At 36.7% G+C, this 24,422-nt stretch overlaps 1 protein-coding gene across 1 annotated transcript; it reads left to right on the forward strand.

Moving 5' to 3' along the window:
* Positions 1-828: 828 nt before the first annotated feature.
* On the forward strand, positions 829-2,960 carry LOC108461157 (pentatricopeptide repeat-containing protein At3g21470). The gene has a single exon (XM_017760888.2). It carries the CDS (start codon positions 975-977, stop codon positions 2,628-2,630), a length of 1,656 nt encoding a protein of 551 aa, XP_017616377.1. The 5' UTR covers positions 829-974; the 3' UTR covers positions 2,631-2,960.
* The last annotated feature ends 21,462 nt before the right edge of the window (positions 2,961-24,422 follow it).

The raw sequence follows: 24,422 nt of genomic DNA on the forward strand, positions 1-24,422 counted from the left end.
TGGTAGTGAAATAGTTAGAAGTTCGTACGGATCACGATTTAGTTTATCAATCATGAGAAGATTATTGTGGAAAGGGATCTAGAATGGACACTTTGTTACAAGTTTGAGACATTTAAGAGTTAAATTTGTTGAATTTTTATATTTAGGATTAAGATGATAAAAACTGTGAATATTAAGGTACCAAATTTATTATTAGATCAATAAAAAAATTTAAACAAAGTTAATAATTTAGTCTATACTTTTTTATTTTAGGGTAAAATACACTTAAAATTATTAAACTATTGGTAAGTTTACATTTTGTTGACTCAATTTCAAAAATTATAAAATGGTTATTGAACTATTTGGAAGTTTACATTTAAATTACTAAACTATTCAAAACATTTTATTTAAGTTACTAGGTTGTGCAGTTTTTTTTTTAAATTCGACTAATGAACTCCAAGCAATAATTTGACGGTGAATACTGTAAATCAGAGTAACTATCAACGAGTAGAAGAATATATTTTAGATCCAAATCGATCTAACGGTCAATATTGAAGATTAGAGAAAAAACTATTTAAATTTTGATTCATTGATTCTTGATGCTCAAAGTTATTTCATGGAAAAAGAACTAAACTTTAGAAGAGAAAGAAAATGAAAGTTTTTCATTAATGTAGGTGATGTAAACAGAGAAAAATATACAGTAATAGTTTTAATAGTTTAATGACTTAAATAAAATCTGTTAAATAATTTAATAATCATTTGATAAAATTAAAATCAATAACCTTTTATTTCAACTTGAAATGTAAAAACAGTTAAAATATTCGGATTGTCTTTATCCTACTTAAATAAATAAAATTATAGAGATGGAGACTATGAGATCTTTTATGGATGTCTTGGAAAGAGTAAGCATATTATATTTAACGGTACAATACAAGATTTATTGATGATGATCACTACATCCCTATTACTTCCTTGAAAATTAAAACTATGAGACAATGAAAACAACAAAATTGCCTCAAAACCCAAAACAAGCCATTAGAATCGTAGGAAATATAGCCAAAAACAATTCAAACCCAAATCAACCTAGTTGGTCGTATATCATTAGAAACCACCTTTCTGAAGGAGCTACTAATCAAGTGCTTTCTTTATACACCCAAATACGCCAAACAGGACTCTATATATTTGGTGTGGTTCCTTTGATTTTCAAGGCATGTGCTTCTGCTTCAACCCAAACTTATGGCAAATCTTTGCATGCCGAATCCATCAAGTTTGGGGTGGCTGTTGATTTACATATTGCTTCGTCCTTGCTGAGCATGTATTCAAGATGCGGTAATTTGATTGATTCCCGGAAGGTGTTTGATGAGATGCCTGAGAGAAATGTGGTGACATGGAACGCGATGATTGGTGGGTATTTTAAAAATGGGGATAGAGAATCTGCATTGGAAGTGTTCGAAAAGATGCCAATCAGAAGAAATTCAGTGACTTGGATTGAAATGATTGATGGGTTTGCCAAGTGTGGAGATACTTTCAAAGCAAGACAGTTTTTTGATAGAGTTCCATTGAAGTTAAGAACTGTGGTGACTTGGACAGTGATGGTTGACGGGTATAATTCAAATGGAGAACTAGAAGCTGCAAGGGAGATTTTTGATATGATGCCAGAAAGGAACTACTTTGTTTGGTCATCAATGATTTCTGGGTATTGTAAGAGAGGCAATGTTAAGGAAGCAAGGAACTTTTTTGATAGAATTCCTGTTAGGAATTTGGTGAATTGGAATTCATTGATTTCAGGTTATGCACAAAATGGGTTCTGTGAGGAAGCTTTGCGCATGTATAAGAAAATGCAAAATGAAGGTTTTGAACCTGATGAAGTTACCATCACAAGTGTTTTATCTGCCTGTGCACAGTTAGGTGAATTAGATATTGGAAAAGAAATCCATTATCTTATTAAGAAGAAGCGAATGAAGGCTAATCAGTTTGTTTTGAATGCGCTATTAGATATGTATGCAAAGTGTGGGGATCTAGCCCAAGCAAGATTGATATTTGAAGGAATGAGTCATAGGACAAGCGTCTGCTGGAATTCCATGATCTTAGGTCTTGCTATTCATGGAAAGAACCAAGAAGCTCTTGAGTTTTTTCAAAGAATGGAAGAATCGAATGAGATGCCAGATGACATTACTTTCCTTTCTCTTCTATCAGCTTGTGCCCATGGAGGTTGTGTAGATGAAGGGTTAGATGTTTTCTTCAAGATAGAGACTTACGGTTTGGTAGCAAGCATCAAGCATTATGGTTGCTTAGTGGACCTTCTGGGACGCGCTGGGAGATTGAAAGAAGCTTTCGATTTAATCAAGAGAATGCCAATAAAGCCAAATGATGTAGTTTGGGGAGCTCTGCTTGGCGCTTGCAGGATTCATTTGGATACAAATATGGTAGAGCAGGTGATGCAAGATGTTGGTAAAATGGACGATGACATGGATTCTGGGGATAATTCACATCTTGTACTGTTGTCAAATATTTATGCAGCTTCAGACAGATGGGAAAAGGCTGAAAAAATGAGGACAGCAATGGTGAACAAGGGATTTCAAAAGAATCCAGGACTCAGTTCAATTATACCCAATCGTATGGAGCTGCCAATTAGTTCCCATCAACTTTGATCGAATAAGATACCATCCCATCGCTCTTGGACCATTATAGACTATGCACCGATGCGTGAGCTTGACAATGCAAATCCCAATGTAACAGAAGATTGTAGGGGTTGGTTAAATAGGTTAATTTGCAAAAGGAATTCTTGGTTTTTTTCCCCCTTTTCGTAATACTTTTGTCATAATTAAAAATTAATTGTTAGTAAAAGGAAATTGTAGGTTAAAATACACAGGCAATTAATGGTATCTCCATTTCAGACAAGAAATAAAGAGGGTTCTGATTTATTTTTCATACCAGTTTATGTTAAATTAATCCAACTTCCTTTTTAATTCTTAAGATAATATTAGCATTATTATTTCCTTTTATTTTATTTTATCACTAATACAATCATTGTTGCTTTGATTTAGGTTTTAATCCGAATGCCATTTTTTAGGCTGCCCTGAGAGTGTAACCTTACATCTGTTTTTCCTCAGGTATAACTGTTAGCATGCTAGTTAAAGAAGAAAGTTAAAGATACTAAATACTGTACATAACAGTATTTTAGATACAATTATGAACAAATTCATCACTTCCAAAGTATTAGGAAAAGATTTTACTGTAGATAGTAAAATCTAATATTAAGACAGTTAAGTCAATTGTCTTTATTTTAAAATTTCCTAATTTTTCATCTTCACATGTCAATCTTTCTCAATAAATGAAGCTTTTAGAAGTGAAGTTCTCTTGTTTGTTGTAACAAAAGAAAATTGGTTTGTGTTATTTTGCAGGGAGACGTTATCGATAAGAAAGACATAAGTGCCTTTAACACTTGGAACAATCTTCATCATTCCTGCAAATGTTGATAATGGGATGAAGAAAATAGGGGTTACTGTTTTCAAGCCTTTGCATCTATTGAAGAGAAATTATTTGACTGAGAATTTTTGCTGGCGGCAACAAAAAGGTTGGCCTTCTTTAAGTTGATTGAGCTTGCATAGCAATAAGGGGATAAAGTATGTTTTCCTTGATTTATGACACTGGAACTGCTTTCAGTATTGAAATTGTATGAACCCTTTTTTGTCCTGGCTTCATACAGAACATCATAGTAACAGTGTCTAAGAGGAAGGGGTATGGCCTATCTGTTTCCTCTTCATGAAAAATATGGTCAAATCATAGTCAGTGATCAAAATCTTATGAGTGGGTCATCAATGGAAGGCATTACAAAGATTTAATGAGGATAGTTGAATCTTTATGTTTTGTCTAGAATTTGGATGTCTAAGACAAAAAAGGCAAATAAGAATGAAAGTATTTGCAGCAGTGCTCTACAGTCTTCAACTTTTTTTCAAATAAGATTTTTGATATAGATGTTTTCATTGGAAAACAATATCAACGGAGGAATAGGAATTAGAATTCTACATTTATTTAATCTTTGGGAGTTTTAGTTTTACTAGGTTTTTTATTTCCTTATAAACTTTAAATTAGGAATTCTATTAGGACTTTAAATTAGGAATTAGATTAGGATTTTCCTTTGTAATTAACAGCCTATAAAAAGGCTGCCAACATGAAATAAAAGGGGGGTTTTATTTTTTATCACAAACGTTAGTTTGGGAAGGGGTTCATCAAAGACGAATCGCCTTTGAGTAACCATAGGTCGAAGCAAGGATACTTTCTCGTCTAGACTGTGACTAGATCTTACGCCAAGGCGCATAACAACTTGGTATCGAGTCGATTGTCATGGGTGACGAAAAAACTTTGACACCAAGTGGAGGCATTTATGGAACAAATGGCTACAAGGCAACAAGCATTAGAGGAGCAGATGGCGATTTTATCTCTTTCGGTCCAAAAGACAACGAAGAGAATTTAGAAAAAAATAATGAAGAACAAGGCAAAGAAGTGGAGGCAAGAAAAGAAATTGATTCACAACACGGTGGGGGCATGGTGCCAAGATACTCCAAGATAGAATTTCCCACTTATGATGGTGTTGGTGATCCTTTAGGATGGTTAAAAAGATGCGAAAATTTTTTTGGCAATCAGCGGACCAACGAAGAAGACAAAGTCGGCTTAGCTTCATTCCATCTCTTAGGAGAAACACAATTGTGGTTTGATCAAATCGAGAAAGAGGAGGCAAATTTGGATTGGGAGCGTTTTAGAAGTGTTGTCATGTCAGGTTTGGGCCACCTATGAGTAATAACCCCTTAGGGGAACTTGCAAACTTGAGACAAACTGGGACGGTAGAAGAATATCAACGTCAATTTCAATCACTACTAGCTAGGACTACTGATCTTAAACCTCGACAACAAGTAAACCTTTTTACTGCCGGATTAGTAGAGGAACTTAGAATTGATATCGAGATGCAACAACTGGGAAACCTTGGAGTTGCAATGAATATGGCTCGAGCTTTGGAACGGAAACAAAAAGTCTCTTCCAAGATGTTATCTCAAACCAATCTAAACTGGTCAGCTTCCCAAAACACTGGCAGCAATTCCATTATTCCAACAACTAAGAGCTTTGCAAAGGGAGGAGGACAAACAACGAAACCAATGGGGAATAACAGCAAAATAGGTTCTTCCGCACCATTTATCAAAAGATTGACACGAGCAGAGATGGCAGAGAGAAGGGCTAAGGGATTGTGTTATAATTGTGACGAGTCTTACTCCATGGGGCACAAATGTAAAAGGCTATTTTGGATAGAAGTACCAGATATTGAAGATGAGCAAGATGATGAGGTAGATGATCTTGAAATTTCCTTACATGCCATTAGAGGAACTTGCAATTCATCTACTATGCAACTACCAGCAAAGGTGTCAGGAAAAACAGTGTTAGTTCTCGTTGATTCAGGCAGTACACATAACTTTCTACGCCAAGGTCTAGTGCCAAGATTGGGACCGAAAATACAAAAGAAAAGGGGTTGCAAGTATGTGTGGCAAGCGGAGAACGGGTTCTAACATTGGCATTTGTAAATCAAGACAGATTCGTTGTGGCCAATGACAACTTTCAAGCTGATTTTATACAATACCATTAGAAGGGTTTGATATGATTTTGGGGTTAAATGGTTGTGTACCCTTGGTCCAATTTTATGGGATTTCAGCTCCTTAATTATGCAATTTGCGATAAACAAGAAGAAGATACTCGGCAAGGGCAAGACCGGAGGAAGTTCCACGACTCGACTTGATACAGGACAGGATTTAACTAATATAGTATTAGATAAGCTACTGGTAGAATTTGCGCATTTATTCCAAGAACCGTCTGGGTTACCTCCTAACCGCAAATGTAACCATCGTATAACTCTCAAACCAGGAACGGGACCAATTGTAGTCAGGCCTTATCGATAACCACATTTTCAAAAGGATGAGATTGAGAAGCAGTATGACCAAATGTTACAACAAGGAATCATTCGACCCAGTAGATCACCATTCTCTTCTCCAGTACTATTAGTAAAGAAGCATGATGGGTCATGGCGTTTTTGCATCGATTATCGAGAGCTTAATGCTTGCACTGTTAAAGACAAATATCCGATTCCTGTCGTGGATGAATTGTTGGACTAACTTCATGGGGCAAAATATTTTACAAAATTGGATTTACGATCGGGATATTTTCAAATTAGAATGGCAACTATTGATGTGGAAAAGACAGCCTTTCGAACCCACCATGGACACTTTGAGTTTCTTGTCATGCCATTCGGGCTTACCAATGCCCCTTCCACATTTCAGAGTTTGATGAATGACATTTTTCGCCCTTACTTGCGTAAGTTTGTTTTAGTCTTCTTTGATGACATATTAATTTATAGCAAAACATGGACTGAACATATGCATCATGTAAGATTAGTTTTTGAACTCTTGCGGGATAATATGTTGTTCTTAAAGAAATCCAAGTGTTTCTTTGGAGAGTCTCAGGTAACCTACCTCGGTCATGTCATCCATGGTGAAGGGGTCGAGGTTGATCATACTAAAATTAAAGATGTCACCGATTGGCCAACTCCTAAAACTACCAAGGCTCTACGAGGCTTTCTTGGGTTGGCAGGATATTACAAAAAATTCATCAAGAATTATGGACAAGTGGCTGCACCCTTAACATCTCTTCTAAAGAAAAATGCCTTCAACTGGACTAAGGAAGCTGATGTTGCTTTCACCCAATTAAAAACTTCTCTTTCAGTAGCCCTAGTTTTGCAATTACCCAACTTTGTGGAGGAATTTGTGGTTGAATGTGATGCTTGGACAATGGGTTTGGAGTCAGTACTACTGACAAAGGACACCCATTGCCTTTTTCAGTTGCAAGATTGCGGATCGACACCTTAAGTTGGCGCCTCTGAACGTGAATTAATTGGTTTGGCAAAGGCAGTAACTCATTGGCGACCCTATCTTTGGGGAAGGCATTTCCTCATCCATACTGATCACTTCAGTCTTAAGTATTTGTTAGATCAACGACTTACGACATCTCCACAACAACATTGGATCAGCAAGCTAATGGGGTTTGATTTCCGAGTGGAATATAAAGCAGCGAAGTTGAACAGGACTGCAGATGCTTTATCTAGAAAAGACGAAGACTTACCACACCTCATGACTATTTCATTCCCTCAAGTTGAAATTCTTAAAGCCATCAGATGAGAAATAGAAGCTTCCCCAGAATTATCACAACTCCAGCAAAGAATTCTACAAGGAGAGTTGGGGCCCGATTGGGTGGCACAAGATGGGTTGATTTTCTTCAAAGGGAGGTTGTACCTTTTACCTACCTCACCAATTATTCCCACTCTTATCTCCTCTATACATGCTATGGCACATGAAGAGGAATTGAAAACATTGCATCGTCTTCGCCAAGATTTTTTTTGGAAAGGAATGAAGATTGCAACCTCAGAATTTGTGCAACATTGTTTAGTATGCCAAAGCCACAAATGGAAAAATTTACAGCCCGCAGGTTTACTTCAACCTCTTCCAATACCACAACATGTTTGGGCTGATATTTCTATGGATTTCGTGGAGGGTCTACCCAAAGTAAAAGGGAAATCGGTACTTATGGTGGTTGTGATGAATCGTCAAGCACGCTCATTTTTTACCTTTGTCCCATCCATTTACTGCTATATCTGTTGCTACTGTCTTTTTTGCAGAGGTATTCCGACTTCATGGCTTGCCTGAATCCATAGTTTCAGACCGTGATAAAGTTTTCCTCACTTTGTTTTGGAAGGAATTATTTCATCAAAGTGGTTCTAAGCTCGCTTTTCCTCAAGATACCATCCCCAATCGATGGTCGATGCAGGTAGTTAACCGAACAATAGAAATGTACCTCGATGCCTCTCTAGTGATCGTCCACAACAAGGGTCGATTGGGTTCCATGGGTTTGAGTATTGCTACAACACCTCATATCACACCGCCCTAAAGGCCACTCCTTCCAATTAGTATACGGTAGGGATCCACCTCGACTTCTCTCCTATTCAATTTGGTTTTACAAGGATTGAAGCTGTGGATAAGGCTCTACAAGATAGGGATGCACTTTTACACAATGCTCGGGATAGACTCTTGCAAGCTCAGCAACGAATGAAAGCCACTTATGATTTGGGGCACAGAGAGTTGAATTTTAAAGTCGGGGATTGGGTTTGGTTACGGCTTCAACAGTATCGACAATTGACGATAACTAAACAGAAGCATCACAAGTTATTGCCAAGATATTTTGGTCCTTTTAAAGTCTTGAACAAAACAGGATCAGTGGCCTATCAGCTTGAATTACCTACAGGCAGCAGAATACATGATGTATTTCATGTTTCTTTCCTCAAAGAATACAAGGGACCTCAACCAGATGCGGTCGGAGACTTGCCCTTAGTATATGATGGCAATGCCTTGCCTACTCCACAAGCTATTATTAATACCAGGCTTAATCGGGGTCGGCGGGAACTATTAGTGCAATGGGCAGGATGCCCTCAAGAAGATGCCACTTGGGAACCAATTGATAATTTTCGAGTAGCTTATCCTGAATTTGAGCTTGAGGACAAGCTCAACTCCGAGAGGGGGAGTAATGATATAGATGTTTTCATTGGAAAACAATATCAACGGAGGAATAGGAATTAGAATTCTACATTTATTTAATTTCTTTGGGAGTTTTAGTTTTACTAGGTTTTTTATTTCCTTATAAACTTTAAATTAAGAATTCTATTAGGACTTTAAATTAAGAATTAGATTAGGATTTTCCTTTGTAATTAACAGCCTATAAAAAGGCTGCCAATATGAAATAAAAGGGGGGTTTTATTTTTTATCACAAACGTTAGTTTGGGAAGGGGGTTTAGTCAAAGACGAATCTGCCTTTGAGTAACCATAGGTCGAAGCAATGATACTTTCTCGTCTAGACCTGTGACTAGATCTTACGCCAAGGCGCATAACAATTTTGCAGAAAAGTTATATAGCTAGCTAGAAGCTACAAAAAAACCTGTGCACTTAGCATTGACATCTGATTTCATACAGAATCTAATCTTAGGTTTTTGGAACTTATAGCAACCCATCTTCTACCGCTTTGCAATTGGGCGGTTCTGAACCACTAAAATTTATTCCTACTGCCATATATTTCTTCGATTGAAAATGGTTCATCCCGGTTGCTGAGTGTTTGGTATAAAGGAAGTCGAAAACTGGGGATGGGAAAGGGGGTTGGAGAACATGAACCAATTGGTCTAAACCCCAGGTTTTAGTGTGCCGTCCTATACTAGATCAGAATCCATTCATTTACCAACCTTCCCTTTTAGTACTTGCTTATTTTCCAACCCTCTCTTTTAGTTTCCCATGAAACGGCAGCACCATCTAAATTCAAGGTCCATTTTTATTCATAGGGATCATACATTTATCTAAACCTGTGCCAGAATCCACATCTGAGACATGCCATAATCAAACATTCCTTGATGTTTTAAGTGCACTCTGCAACTATGGTAACATAACTTGATAGTGCTCAATTCCATAATTAATAAACAGCTTGTGCTTATAAATAAATTTTTGATTTGATATATCCATTTCGTTACATAAAGAAACTGGTTTTACGGTGTAAAAATTTCTTTCCAGAGAGACATGAAAATGCGATAAACGATATTTTTGTGCAGTTTGAATACACAATTGAAAATATTGTTGGCCTCTCCAATGTGCTGGAGAATTTCATAAATTTTACTACAGGATTTTGACCCTGGAATTGTCTAACAAAAGATGTGTTTGTACAAATGAGGATATGAAAGATGAAAAGTATAACTTTCTTTTTTGAAAGAATATAATACTTTTAAAGCAAACTTTCTTTCTTAATTTTTTTTTTTCTGTTAATGAGAAGATAATTCACCGATGAGTGGTATTACAATTGCAGAGTCTAGTGTCAAGGATTATACTAATAATTTGGGTTCTTTGAGTAACTTGTTTCATTGGCGATCAAGGCTTGTACAAGGCCGCTAATTGTAGGGTTGGAGAAATTGCTTTGATCGGTCCATTTATGCTACATCTTAGCAAAAAAGTAGGCTGTTTTTGGCCAAAGTTTACCAGCAGCAGAGGACTGGATTTGTTTTTTATTCTTTGCAGCTATGTTTGAACTTGATCAGAACTATGAAAGGCCTCTTGTGGTCTTACGTTTAAGGTTGCTCAGAAAACTCCGAGTCTGCAGGATATCATCAATCAGCCAAAACACAAAGAAAAAGTAATCTTCAAGCAGAAATCTGCAGCGGCCCGCTTATATCACTGTTGTATGACGGTGATACAAACTAGTCTCATAGGTCACATCAGTGTTCTACGTCTTCTAATCGAGTGTGTTGTGGCTATTCGTAAGGACCTTTATGACAGCTTACGAAAATGTTAACCCTAGTCATGTGAGGGAACTGAACTATATTTTTAGGATCAGGAAAGCGGCGAAAGGTGACAAACAGTGTTAATCTTTAATTTTGGGGGTATGTGAGGGGCTGAACAAACATTTTGCATAGTTTAGCTTTCAGATTGTGTAATGCTGATGGGCTTTTGTTGACTAATTCATATGGATTGCTGCAAATTAATGCAAATATCTGATGTTTGGTTTGAAGCTCCCTTAAAATATTTATATCTGATGTTCTGTAATGCCAACAATTGCTCAATGAAAGGTGCTTTTACCTTCAAATCCTTCCTATTTGGTCCTTTTAAAGATAACATTCATATGTCTAGGTCAATCTAAAAACATTTAAAAAAGAATTCTAAGTAATCACAGTATGTGGTATGAATAACTTGGATTTACTATATAAGCCTTGATTTAACTTCACCTCAAGTCTAACCGCACACTTGCTCGAATTTTCAGTGTCATCTTTAACCTTATAGCTTTTTCACTCAAATAGTGACTTGAGCATCGAAAAACGTTGAGAACTATCAATTCAGAAAATTTATCTCTAATTTATAAATTAGCCTATTACAGAATGGATTCTCACCACATATCCAAACCCACCAAAAGAAACATCAACAGTTCATGTCCTAACTTTACATAGGTCTAATTTTAGTCTAAAACAAAAAGACAATTTCAAGTCGGTTTTAATTTCTCTTTGTTATTTTCTTGAATGCGCTAGGGATAAGTATGTAAATATTGTACTTACTAAGCCTCCATCGGTTTGACACGTTTATTTTAACACGTAGGTAGAAGATAGATCCAACGAGCTAGGACAGTGATCATGGTCAACTCATCTCATCACATCTCCAAGCTTGGAAAAGAGTATGGCACTAAATTTTGGTTTAGTTTGGCATGTACATAGGTAGCATGGTATGGGATATAGATACAGAAGACTAAAATGCAAGACTTTGTATACTTTATCAATCTTGTGAACTTAATTAAAATCTTTAATGTGTTTGTGATGAGTTATAAGCTATCGATATTATAATTGATTTATATGCTTAAATTATGAATTTGTTTGGTTGTGTTGAAGTGTTTGATGTGCAGGGAATTAAATGTATAAGTTTTCGAAACTGGAAAATTTTCCCTTGAATTGCAAACAATGAATCATGTTTTGGTATCGATACCAAGGGCAACGTACCAATACTTGAGGGAAATATCAAAACTTAAACTTTTTACTTGAATTTTTGAAACTTCGAATCTCAAAATGGTATTGATACCTTATTAGAGTATCGATACTCTGGTGATGATATTGATACCTCTTTAGTGGTACCGATACTATTGAACTTGTTGAAAAATTTTCAAAACATCGAAGCCACAAACAATATTGATACTTGACAGGGGTATTGATACCTTGTGTTTAGTACCTATCCTTAGTAATTGTATCAATATCTCATTTAAAAGCATTAATATTTGAAAATTTTATCTGGGTCTATTCCGAATCTCGATATTTGGAATGATATGATAATGAAATCAAAATGTTTTAACATATGGAATTCAACTAAGTTGAATGTTATTGTCTATTACTCTGACAACCAATGTAGCATTTCTATAATTGATTCAATAGTTGGGTCGAGTATAGGGGTGTTACAGTTCGGATTCAATTGAGCCTGGACAACCATTTGTCCATGTTTTATCATAGATGTGATTTTTAAATAAAGGTTTAAATTTTAATTATTTTAGTATTTTTAAAAAATATTTGTTGATTTGAACGTACATGTGGTTGCCACTTATCATCGTTCGATTGGTTTGCCAGCCATGTGAGCAAAAGTTAATAGTTAAACTTGGTCAACATTAATAGAGTGGTTTTGTTGATTAATTTTTCATCTTTAAGGGCTCAATCGGATGCAAATTTTTTATGATGGACTAATTGATTTTTCTGATATTTTTCTAAGGGCCTTTTTTTTTTTACCATTAAGCAGAAAAAAATTGAAAATATAGAAGAAAGGTTTGTTTTTTTTTAAATCTAAAGGGTCAAATTTGGCTATTAGACCATATACTTTGGGTAAGTTATGTATTTAATATCCTTACTTTAATTTTATCAATTTTAGCCCATGTATTTATTGAATTGGTCAATTTTAGTCTATATACTTTTCGAATTTTGAAAATTTTGTCTTGTCCAAAGGATTACTGTAACACCCATAACCCGTACCCGTCGTCGGATTAGGGTTACGACATATTAACGTACAATTCAGAAGAATCAATAACTGGTAGCATCAAGTTTATCAAATTAATTAACAGAATTCATAAATAATTAAGTTTGAAATATATCATACATCTATGGGCTTTAAATCGAGTGTAACACCCCTTACCCGTATTCAATGCCGAAACAGGATACGATGCATTACTAGACTTACAAAGTGAGAAAACATACAATTCTGAGTCATAAATTTCATTCAAATTAAAACCATTCGCATTCAATCAATAAGTCCCTAATACGAGCCTATGAGGCCCGAAACATGTTTTGGAAGTGGTTCGGGATTAAACCGAGCACTTAGGAAATTTTTACAAAACTTAAAAATTTTTTGCTATGAATAGGGGTTACACACCCGTGTGGCTTGGGACATGCTCGTGTGGGCAGGCTGTGTGGTCACACACGTCCATGTCCCTAACCAGTAAAACTCTCTGTTTTACAATGCATGAACAAATTAATGTCATACGACCAAGTCACACGCCCGCGTGCCAGGCGATTTGGTAAATTATATTTTTATAAAATAGGTGCAAACTTCACACGTTCAGGACACACACCGGTGCCTAAGGCCGTGTCCCTCACACGGCTGAGACACAAGCCCTTGTCTCTGCCCGTGTGCTCAATTCTGAGCATTCTGTTTCTCAAAATTAAGGTGCAGGGGACACACGGCCAAAACACATGCCCATAGGGCAGACCGTGTGTCACATACGGCCTAGAAACACGCCCGTGTGTCTACCCATGTAGACAAAATAAAGGCTATTTACCAAGCCATTTAGCACCCTCTTTTACACCTACACATACACAAGTTCAATGGCATAATCCATGGCATGTTTAAGCAACCAAAACATCCATAAACAAGGCTAAATCATATCATTCATTACCAACACTTAACATATTTACTATAGTATAATTTACCAAATCAATTCATACCAAACTTACATTCACAAGTATCAACATGAATACTTTCATCATGCATAATTCTACTTAAGCTTCCCAGCACACCCAAGGACCCATCTCATCCATTTCACAACAATTCATTTAACCATAATAAACATATAGCAACCTATTACAAAACACAAAAACAAAAAGTCATTAACATATATACTTATATAAATGGGTTTACAACCATTTTAGCCAAAATAAGCCAACTACATGGCTAAATACCAAATCACCTTAAACAAATATAAGCCAATACATTTGGCCAAATCAAATGACACATATAACAAAATGGCCAACTCTCTATACATGCCATACTCTCAAAATGTTTTAAAATCATTGGTACCCAAAAGGAAGTTTGATAGTGTGATGCGACTTCCAAAGATCGCCAATCCTGAGCTAGCTTGGTGACACTATAAAACATTGAAAATAAAACGGAGTAAGCTATGTAGCTTGGTAAGCTCGTATGAAGAAATAAACAACCTTACCATACATTAATCATGCAAGTAATATAACATAAGATTACATAATTTACCACAATCTCAAAATCATAATTCACTTCCATTACAGCTTACCTTAAAACTGTCATTTCACGAATTAATAATCATAAGCTTTGAGTACATACCTGTACCATCTCGTAACGAATTTACACTTACTTTCATCTTTGACATATCCATGAACCACTCGGAATAATAATGTTAGATACTTGGGAATCTAGCACACTAAGTCCCACATATGTAGCCAATGCTACCCCAATCTCATATCGCATAATTGCTCGCTCTCGAGCTAATCAATGGGATTGCTCACACAAGCTGTCAGTCAAGACGTAGCTACTTGGTGCTGCTCACACAAGCTGTCAAGTAATCGCAACATATGTCGGTATACCCAGCCACTAGTAGGATGTACGAGACCAGCACCCGAATCACATAATCACATAACACATGGTAACCCTAGTGACATGTCACTTGTATCCTAATCTATTCCTAGGGTTCAAATGGAATTTCTTGGTTATCAAACCGTTGTCGAACTCGTCCGTAAAGTTAAACTCATCCACACAATTAATCATAGAGTTCATGCAATATTAAAGCATTTAAATACAATTATTAAAACTTATTTAACATACGAACTTACCTCAGTTACAAAAATGACCAAAGGGAGCTATTTGTCAATTACTTTGTTTTTCCCTCGAGCTTGACCTGAACTTCATTTTTCTTGATCTATAATACCAAATTTAACTTATTTAACTATCATATTGTTCAATTTAGCCCAAAAACACACTATGGCAAAATTTATATTATTTCCCCTAACTTCTCAACATTTTACATTTTAGTCCCTAGGTTCGTAAAATGAATTTCATTCAATTTCATCACAAACCAAGCGTAGCCAAACCTTACTAGTACTCACAACTGCCCACACTTTTCATTTATTCACACTTTTCTACACATTTTATAGATATTTAAAAATAAGTCCCTATTTGATATTTTTAACAAAAATAACTTTGTAAAAGTCATTTAACACACAATAAACATGCATATTCTACCATTAAACATCAAAATACACACATATTCAACATGGGTAAAATTTTAGACTTTAATCCTTCTTCAAATTAGTCCTTGGAAAGGCTAGATTAGGTTGAGACAACTCAAAAAACATAAAAATCATGAAAAATGGGGCAAGAATGGACTTACAATCGAGCTTGAAAGTGGCCAAAACCCTAGTTATGGACTCCATTGAATTTTCAGCATAGGAGGATGAAATTGGAAAGATGGATATCTTTTTATTTGATTTATTTTGTCTTTATTTACCAATGGCTAAAATGTCATTCACTTAAAACTTTGAAATTTTATCTAACCATGTCCATTTTTGTCCATACTAAAATATAATGGTCTAATTACCATTTAACGATCTCTAATTTATGAATTCATAGAAATTAGGCACTTTTAACATAGAGAACTCAAGTTTTTTACCTTTTTTAATTTAGTCCTTCTAGCCAAATTGGACACTCAAACGATAAAATTCCTTAATGAAATTTTCACACAATCACTCAATCATACTGAAGACCTTAAAATAATAACAAAATAAATATTTCTACGCCAGATTTGTGGTCCCGAAACCACTATTCCGATTCGAACCAAAAACGAACTGTTACAACTTTCCCCCTTTAAGGATTTTCGTCCCCGAAAATCTTACCAGAAAAAAGGTTAGGATACTAATTTCTCATTGTAACGGGCCAAAATTACTCGGACCCACCAGAAACCAAAATCAAAATAAAAAATAATAATAATAGTCCATTTCGCTACAAGGCCTAAACCAAAGAACCTAGCCTAGAAAAATAGCCCAAAATATAAAACAAAAAACCCTAGCAGCTTAAGGTGCTGCGCCTCCATGTGCGCCCTCGGCATGCACGGCGCCCAAGGTTCAGCCTCCGTTTCACCGAAATGGCCATCTACAGCCTCGTTAACCCCTTGTATGCCTGCAAAAGAAAGTAAAAAGACCAAAAAGGGAAACAAAGCAAGGCCACAGAGCAAAAGGCAAAAGACAGAGCAGAGACAAAGCAAGAAAATAAGCAAAAGCGTAGACAATAGCAATAATACTAAATCGATATATTTCTCGGCTATATAAGCCTAAAAAATGAGATATTGTAGAGGTTACACAAGCATAGTTGAGCAATCAAAAAACAAACAAAAGGTTGACTGTTCATTTTCTTTCTTTATTTTTTGTTTCATTCCGTTTATTACTGTTATTTTTTTGTTCTATTACGAATCTATTTTAAAAATAAGAGAAGGAATCTCACCGGAATCCCATGTCACCTCGACGGATCTATTCTCTGTCGTTAAAATCTGACTTAAAGGGAAAGGAGAGAGACCTTTTCTTTCGGATTTTCTGAGTTTGGAAGGTGCTTTGCTTTCGAACTCTCTTGAAAAGGGCTGAAAATCTAGTCTTCACGTGCCTCCGGCGATCGCCCTCGGTGGCATGGTGTGATAATGACGATGATGGGTTTCTTTCGAAACCTTAGCAGAGCACAAATGAAAAAGGGGGGGCTATTCTTTTAAGAAAATGAAACAAAATAAAAAAGGAGTAATGAAAATTGGTTAAATGGTGCAACAAAACGGTGCCGTTTTGGCACTAAGGCTACCAGCGACCAAACGGCGTCGTTTAGATGTTAGGCCCGTGTGACCCGACTCGCGTAGGCCATGACCCGTGTGTTTTCACCCTGATGGGTTATTTACGGGTTTGGTCCCCCCTTTTTCGTGGTCTGTCGCAATTTGGCCTCATCCCCTCTTCCTTTTCTCTTGATTTTTGCCCCATAATTTTTGCAGTGTTCAAATTCGGTCCCTGTTGAAGTTATGTGTTGTGGGTGACGGGGATATTGTCCCATTTGGTCCCCCATTTCATTCACGTATCACGATTCGGACCTAACATTTTGTTTTTATTTCATTTTGTTCCTTTTAATTCCGTTTTGATTCCGATTTAACCCTTTCTCCTTGTTTTCATTCACGATTTATCCCAAATTCCTGATTGAATTTTTATTAAGTCCTTTTTGTTTGTTTATTTATTCATTCGTTCATTCATTTACGTCTTTGCACATATGTATATCCATTATTCTTTTATTTTACGTATCTATTTATTCATTAATATATGTTACTCGTTTTATTTTTGGAATCATTCCATAATTCCTTTATTTATTTTCAATTTTCATTTACCTTTGTGTTATTATTTTATTATTTATTTATTCATATTACTTTCTTTCATAAACTACCCATTCTATTCATATTTTCATTATTATAAGTGTTGGATTATTTATTTTATTAATGCTATTATGATTATACTATTAAACTAATTTAGCTAATATCTAATATTTGTTTCGTTGTTCATGTATTTATCGCTTCATTTGTTTTTATACATTATTTCATCATGAACTGCCTATTCCTTTTAATTTGCTTCATATATTCTAAGTTGTGCTCATATAATCTATTACAAATTGTTTTATTATATAAAATTTTGCTTAGAATTATTTTATGTATATATTGCCTTTTTAAAAATTTGTCTTGACATATTATTTATTTTGAAACCGTTTTATTATTTAGTTTAAATTATTGGATATTATTTGTCTTTTAAATCATTTTGCATGCCATGTATATTAATTTCATACTTACCTAGTGTTTGTTTCAAAACCTGTTCATGTGTTAATATTTAATTTATCATTATTATTATTATTTTCTTCTTTATCTATTTTAAATGTTCACATGCATTATTTGTTTTCCAAAATTCCGCATGTAATTTGTTGTTGATATTGATGTTTTCAAATTTCCTTATCTCATGTCATATTATTATCATTAATTATATTCGTCATTTTATTTTTATTTTTTTATGATTATTCCACCTTCATATACTAGCATTTTATTTTATTTTATTATAATCATATTTTGAACCGCATTTAGATATATCTATTCACTGTTATACTCTAAACAAGATAAGTATACATCGTATTGCACTCTCTGTTATTCAAAAAATAATAAAATTTCAAAGTTGAAGGCAATATTTCGCGTTTGGAAATTCTGAGAAATTGTGCCCTACGTGCTGGGTTGCGATTTATCGTTTGGCTGAACAACCAAATATCCTTTTCAAAATTTCAAAGTAAAGTCTTGGGAATCATGAGATGATTTTGGAATTGAAGGTTTGAAATATCGTGCCCTACGTGCTGGATGTGATATTTTATTTATTCGAAACAAAATAATCTTAATTGTTTCATACAATTGCATTTTTATTCGAGTTTTTTTTTAAAAAAAGGTAATATTTCGTGTTTGGAAATTTCGAGAAATTGTGCCCTACGTGTTGGGTTTCGATTTTTCGTTTGACCGAACCACCGAATATCTTTTTAAAGTTTCAATGCACAAGTTTTGGAAATCATGAGATGATTTTGGCATCAAAGGTTTGAAATGTCGTGTGCTACGTGCTGGATGTGATTTTTTATTTCTTCGGAACAAGAGAATCTTAATATCCACTTCGAGTTATCCAAACATTCATAAAAAGGGATTGCATTTTAAAATTTATTTTAAAATCTTTTCAACTTTCGACATTAAGACCTTAATTAATCAGTTAGGTACCAATTTTGGGCGTTACGAGGGTACTAATCCTTCCTCGTACATAACCGACTCCCGAACCCGTTTTCTCAAATTTCGTAAGACCAAAATCATTGTTTTAGTAAATTGAAATGTTTTATTAAAATGACCAAATTTCTAGGTGATCTGATCACACCTAAACAAAAAAGATTGGTGGCGACTCCCAACTTTTGTTTTCTTTTCAAAATATAAAGTCGACCCTATTTCATCAAAAAATGGTTTCGACAGCTTGGCGACTCCGCTGGGGACTTTGAGAGTCAAGCCATAAATTGATTAATTTTTGTCCTTTGTCGAAAATTAAAAATTTGTTTTAAACTTACGATCCCTTCATTGCATTTCATTCGTTTTTCTTATGGTTTTCATCATTTTGTTCCTATTTTCTTTAAGTTTTTTATGTATATATCATCGCACATTGCGTTACATGACCGTTGTGGTCACACCTCTTAAGTGGAAGTGAGAAACTATTACTTCGTGAGGTTTTCACCTCCGTGTAGGATAGTGGATCGCTTTTGGGATACATTCGTACTTATATCTTCGTGAGATTTTCATCTCCGTGTAGCCATAAGGAAATGTATTCCCCTGAACTGAACTCGGTCTATATGAGCCTATAATGGGTGAGGATCGAGGAATCTGCTAGTTCAGGTACCCTTACTCTAGAACCAAACCACATATAATGAGCCCTAAGAGCCTACTCTAGGTAGAACTGCACCAGACCCTAGTGATTACCCGATTAAGTGATTGATATTTCCTATTTGCTTTAAGTTCTATTACATAATACTGACTTCCTGTGTTTTACTGTTATTGCATGGCATTTCATCATAAAAAGGTGTTGATTCCCGTTCGGTTACTAAGTAGAAGAGCTTAGCATGGAAAAGGGGTTTCTTGATAGAGTGGAGGATAATGCGGCAGTCCGAGTATGGTCCGAGACGACATAACAAGAGAAATGTGATAGTTTGACCAAATGATATGAATCAAAATTGTGGGATTTCACTCGCATCTATGTGACTCAAAGTGACCTAGAAGAATTAAAAGAGATATGGGGTCAATGGAATGACGAAGTCAAGCAACTCTTTTATTATAATTATGGTGACCTACCCTTTTTGCTCGATGCAAAGGTGGACAAGCATTTGTTTTGAGCCCTCGTGCAGTTTTGGAATCCCACCTACAGTTGCTTCACCTTTGGAAAAGTCAATTTGGTACCTCCTGTGGAGGAGTACATGGCTTTACTTCGTTCCCCGAAGATTCAGGTCGACAAAGCCTATTCAAGAGCTGCTAATGTCACAGCCTTTGTAAAAAAATTAGTGAGTATCACGGGGATGAGCGAATAGTGGGTTACAAGCCGAATAAAAAAAAAGGAGACAGTAAGTGTACTCTTTGGAAGAACTTGAGAGATCTAATTCTAGCGCATCCGGATATAAGGAAAACGGTTGACGTGTTCGCCTTAAGCATCTACGGTTTGGTTGTCTTTTCTAAAGCATTAGGATATGTAGATGAAGCAGTCTCAGACCTTTTCGATCGACTTGATAAAGGGGTCACACCTGTCCCGGCAATCTTAGCGGAAACTTTCAGGTCCTTGAATGCATGTCGGAAGGCAGGTGAAGGCAGATTCATAGGGTGGGCTCAGTTATTGTTGGCTTGGTTTCATAGCCACTTTTGGAAAGTAGAAAAGGTCTCCTATCGATTTTTCTCTGAGAATTACTCCCCACTGAAAGAATTAGTGGGTACGATAAGGCGGGATGACCTTTTTGAAGAGAAATGGATGGCGATTCTCCAGAATCTACAAGCTAAAGATATTGAGTGGAGAGCCCCATGGATGATCCCTTGCGAGATCTTATATCGGTGTGGGGACTTTGACTGGGTCCCCTTACTTGGGATATGGAGAGCCATTGGGTATGCTCTACTACTTGTTCTAAGATAGTATCAGTCGAGGTAGTTCGTACCAGTGACATAGGGATTAGCTCAATGTGAGCTCTCTTATAAGGACGACAATTATAGGAAAAAGGTTCGTAAGATGTCAAATACTTGGAAACTAACCCGAAGAATGAAAGCATTCACAGCGGGTCCAATGACGACCCCCGAGTATGACCAGTGGTGGGGTAAAAGAGTCAACGATAACATCCTACTGCCAAATCAGAAAAATGCCTGACCGATAGAAGAGCATTTATGACTCATCCCGTCTAAGTTAGAGATCATCAAGCTAGAATTTGAGAAAAAAGAGCTCGGAATTGGGAAAGAAAATAGAACAATTAGAGGAGGAAAAGATGCGGCTAGGATTAGATGTCGACATCCACAAGCTAGAGGCTGAGAAACTAAGGAAAGGGAGGAATAAAGCTGAAGAAGACCTGGTAGTCTGAAGACTAATTATAAGAAGCTGCGTGTGTCAATAAGAACTGCCTATTTGGGTAAGACGTCGGATCAGTGGCGTCAAGAAATTGAAAAAGAAAAGGCTAGAGCCGATCATTGGGAGAAGAAGTTTTAAGATGTTCGAGTGCGGGAAGATGCTTTGAAAAAGAATTTGTCGGGAAGCCAGAGCGAAAAAGAGAAATTACAAGCTCGGATAGCCAAACTGGAAAAATTGCTACATCTGTATCGTAGCCATAACTCCGTAATTGAGTTGAAGACCAGCTTAAGAAAAATCGAGGAGTTGAAAGGAAGAATAGAGGAACTTGAGACGACATTACAAGATAGCAAAATTCGAGTGGAATTCCTTGAGGCAAACAATGAACATTGCAAAGAACAACTTCACCGCTCTCAAGATCAAATTAGAAATAGAGATTATGTCATGGGCGAAGCTGTGGCTCAAGTTCGAGAGGTAGCCAATCATTTGCAAACCTTGGCAGTTCAGGCTGATGTATTAAGCCTAAAATACAAGTCAGAATCAGATCGAGGCTGAAACTTAGCTTGGCTCCTTAGGAAGGTTAAGGCTTTGGGCATTAGGGCAAAGTCGTATATGTAATTATCTGTTCTATGTAAAGAAATTTTTCTTCTAGTAAAGTTCTTCTAATGAAATTGAATTAGAATCAACGCCTCTTTTTTGCATTCATGAATTTGCATTACATTACATCATATGCATTAAAGGCCATAAAAAGATTCTAATTAATTAAAAATGTTTCAGTAATCTGGAAACTGACGAAAATCTCCCGAATACACATCCTTATGGTACAAGAAGGAAAACTGAAGGAATGGATAAAAAACTAGAGAGACTGGAGCAAATGCAGAAAGAGATACAAGAGCAGATGCAAGCACAAATACAAGAACAGTTAGCAAAAATCCAGCAGGAAATGAGTGACCAGATGCTGGAATCCCAAAGAAATATGATGCAAGAGTTAACCCAACTACTGACTAGTAGGTCAGACAAAGGAAAGGGCCTTATGGCCGATGTGGGGAATAATAATGGAGATTCCCTCTACCCTCTTGGTTTTACCCTGGCAAATGCTCAAACGCAGCAGGAGACACATACGCAGAGGCCATCCATTACTGAAGATCCCCTTTACCCCCCTGGATTCACCCCGACGAATGCTCATACGCAACCCGAGCTACACATGCAAAGACCGTCCTTTACAATCAGGCCTCAGCAATTTCAAGCCGATACCTCAATGCCAATCAATTATCAAACGGGCTCAGGCTCTAATCCTGGGGTCTCGAAAGAATTGGAAGACCGATGCAAGTGGTTAGAGGAAAAGTTCATAGTGATGGAAAGTGCTGACTATCATTGTGGGATCGACGCTAAAGACCTGAGCTTGGTCCCGGACCTAGTCCTCCCTCCTAAGTTCAAAATCTCAGACTTTGAAAAATACAATGGAACTAGCTATCCAGAGGCTCACAGCACCATGTTTGTCGAAGAATGGCAAGGTATGTTCACAATGATCAACTATTGATCCACTGCTTCCAAGACAGTTTGGTCAGGTCTGCGGCCAAATGGTACAACCAACAAAGTCGCGCTCAAATCCATTCATAGAAAGACTTGGCACAAGCTTTCATGAAGTAATACGGTCATGTAACAGGCATAGCACCTGATCGAATCACGTTACAAAACATGGAGAAGAAACAAAATGAGAGCTTTAGGCAGTACGCCCAAAGATGGAGAGAGGTGGCGACACAAGTCCAACCACCTCTTCTGGAGAAAGAAACAACTATGCTCTTTATCAACACTCTAAAAGCTCTATTTATTAACCACATGCTGGGGAGCACTACTAAGAGTTTCTCAGACATAGTAATGTCAAGAGAAATGATAGAGAACGCAATAAGATGCGGGAAGATTGAAACAGGGGAAAATGCCAAGAAATCAGCTTCGAGAAGGAAAGAAAATGAAGTGAACAACGCGGGCGTATACAATAAGAGTTATTCCAAGCCAGTCGCTGTTAGCCAACCAAAGACAGTGACTACCAGCCATCAGGGCTCTGCAAGACAAGATTTAAACCCAAGGCCTAACACGGAAAAAGTCCAATTTACACCTATCCTAATGTCATATAGGGAGTTGTATCAGAGTTTATTCGATGCCTATGTGGTGTCACCGTACTACTTAAAACCCCTGCAACCTCCATTCCCTAAGTGGTATGACGTAAACGCTCAATGCAAATACCATGTAGGAATCTCAGGACATACGATTGAAAACTGCACTACCTTCAAAAAGGTAGTCGAAAGGCTCATAGGCATGGGCGTTGTGAAGTTCAATGAGCCCATAGGACCTAACGTGGCACGGAATCTGATACCTAGTCATTCAGACAAAGGGGTAAATGTGATAATTGAAAATGAAATGAGGAGAACCAAGATGGATGTATCAGAGGTAAAAACCCCATTGAAATGGGTTTGGAAGAAGATGGTGGAAGGAGGTTTAATCACACAAGATTCAAGGGAAAGGCGGAGAGAAGCAAGAAGGTACTGCGAGTTTCATGCTGATAAAGGCCATGACATCCAATAGTGCAATAAGTTTAGGTCCATAGTGCAAAATCTGATGGACAATAAAGAGATGGAATTTTACGAAGAAATCGAAGGATCAGAAGAAGGAGAGGTTTACGCCTCAGAAGAAGGAACAACAGAAGGGGCCCAAAGAGTTAATCATCCTGTGGTGATAATTTCTCAACCAAAGAAAAATGAAGTAGGAGTACAAATGGTGCCAAGAGTCATAATCCAAAAGCCGGTATCCTTCCCTTACAAGGATAGTAAAAGAGTTCCCTGGAATTATGACTGCAACGTGACGATCCCGGGTGGGGAGAACCCAGCTAGCGCTTCAAGAGAGAACCAAGATGTAGGTTTTTATACACACAGTGGTAGACGTTATGATCCTGCGCGTACAGGAACTGAAACTGTTAAAGGAAAGACCTCAATAGTCAAGTAGAGGAAAAAAAATACTGTCAGGCTCGAATAGCCAATAAATGAGCCAGTAACCGAGAATGAAGCTAGAGAATTCCTAAAATTCTTAAAGCATAGTGAGTACAGCGTGGTTGAACAGTTATACAAGCAACTGGCTCGCATCTCAGTGCTAGCTTTGCTCTTGAGTTCGGAGGCACATCGGAGCGCGTTAATAAAGGTACTAAACGAAACTTACGTCGCGGATGATATCTCTGTCAACAAGTTGGACCGTCTCTTCAATAATATAAGCGCCGATAATTTCATATTTTTCAATGACGATGAAATACCGCCGGGGGGAATGGGGTCAACAAAAGCGCTACACATCACCACCCGCTGTAAAGGATATACACTACCGGGAGTGTTGATTGAAAATGGGT

This window comes from Gossypium arboreum, chromosome 2 (assembly GCF_025698485.1).
Source record: "Gossypium arboreum isolate Shixiya-1 chromosome 2, ASM2569848v2, whole genome shotgun sequence".
In the NCBI taxonomy this organism is placed as follows: Eukaryota; Viridiplantae; Streptophyta; class Magnoliopsida; order Malvales; family Malvaceae; genus Gossypium; species Gossypium arboreum.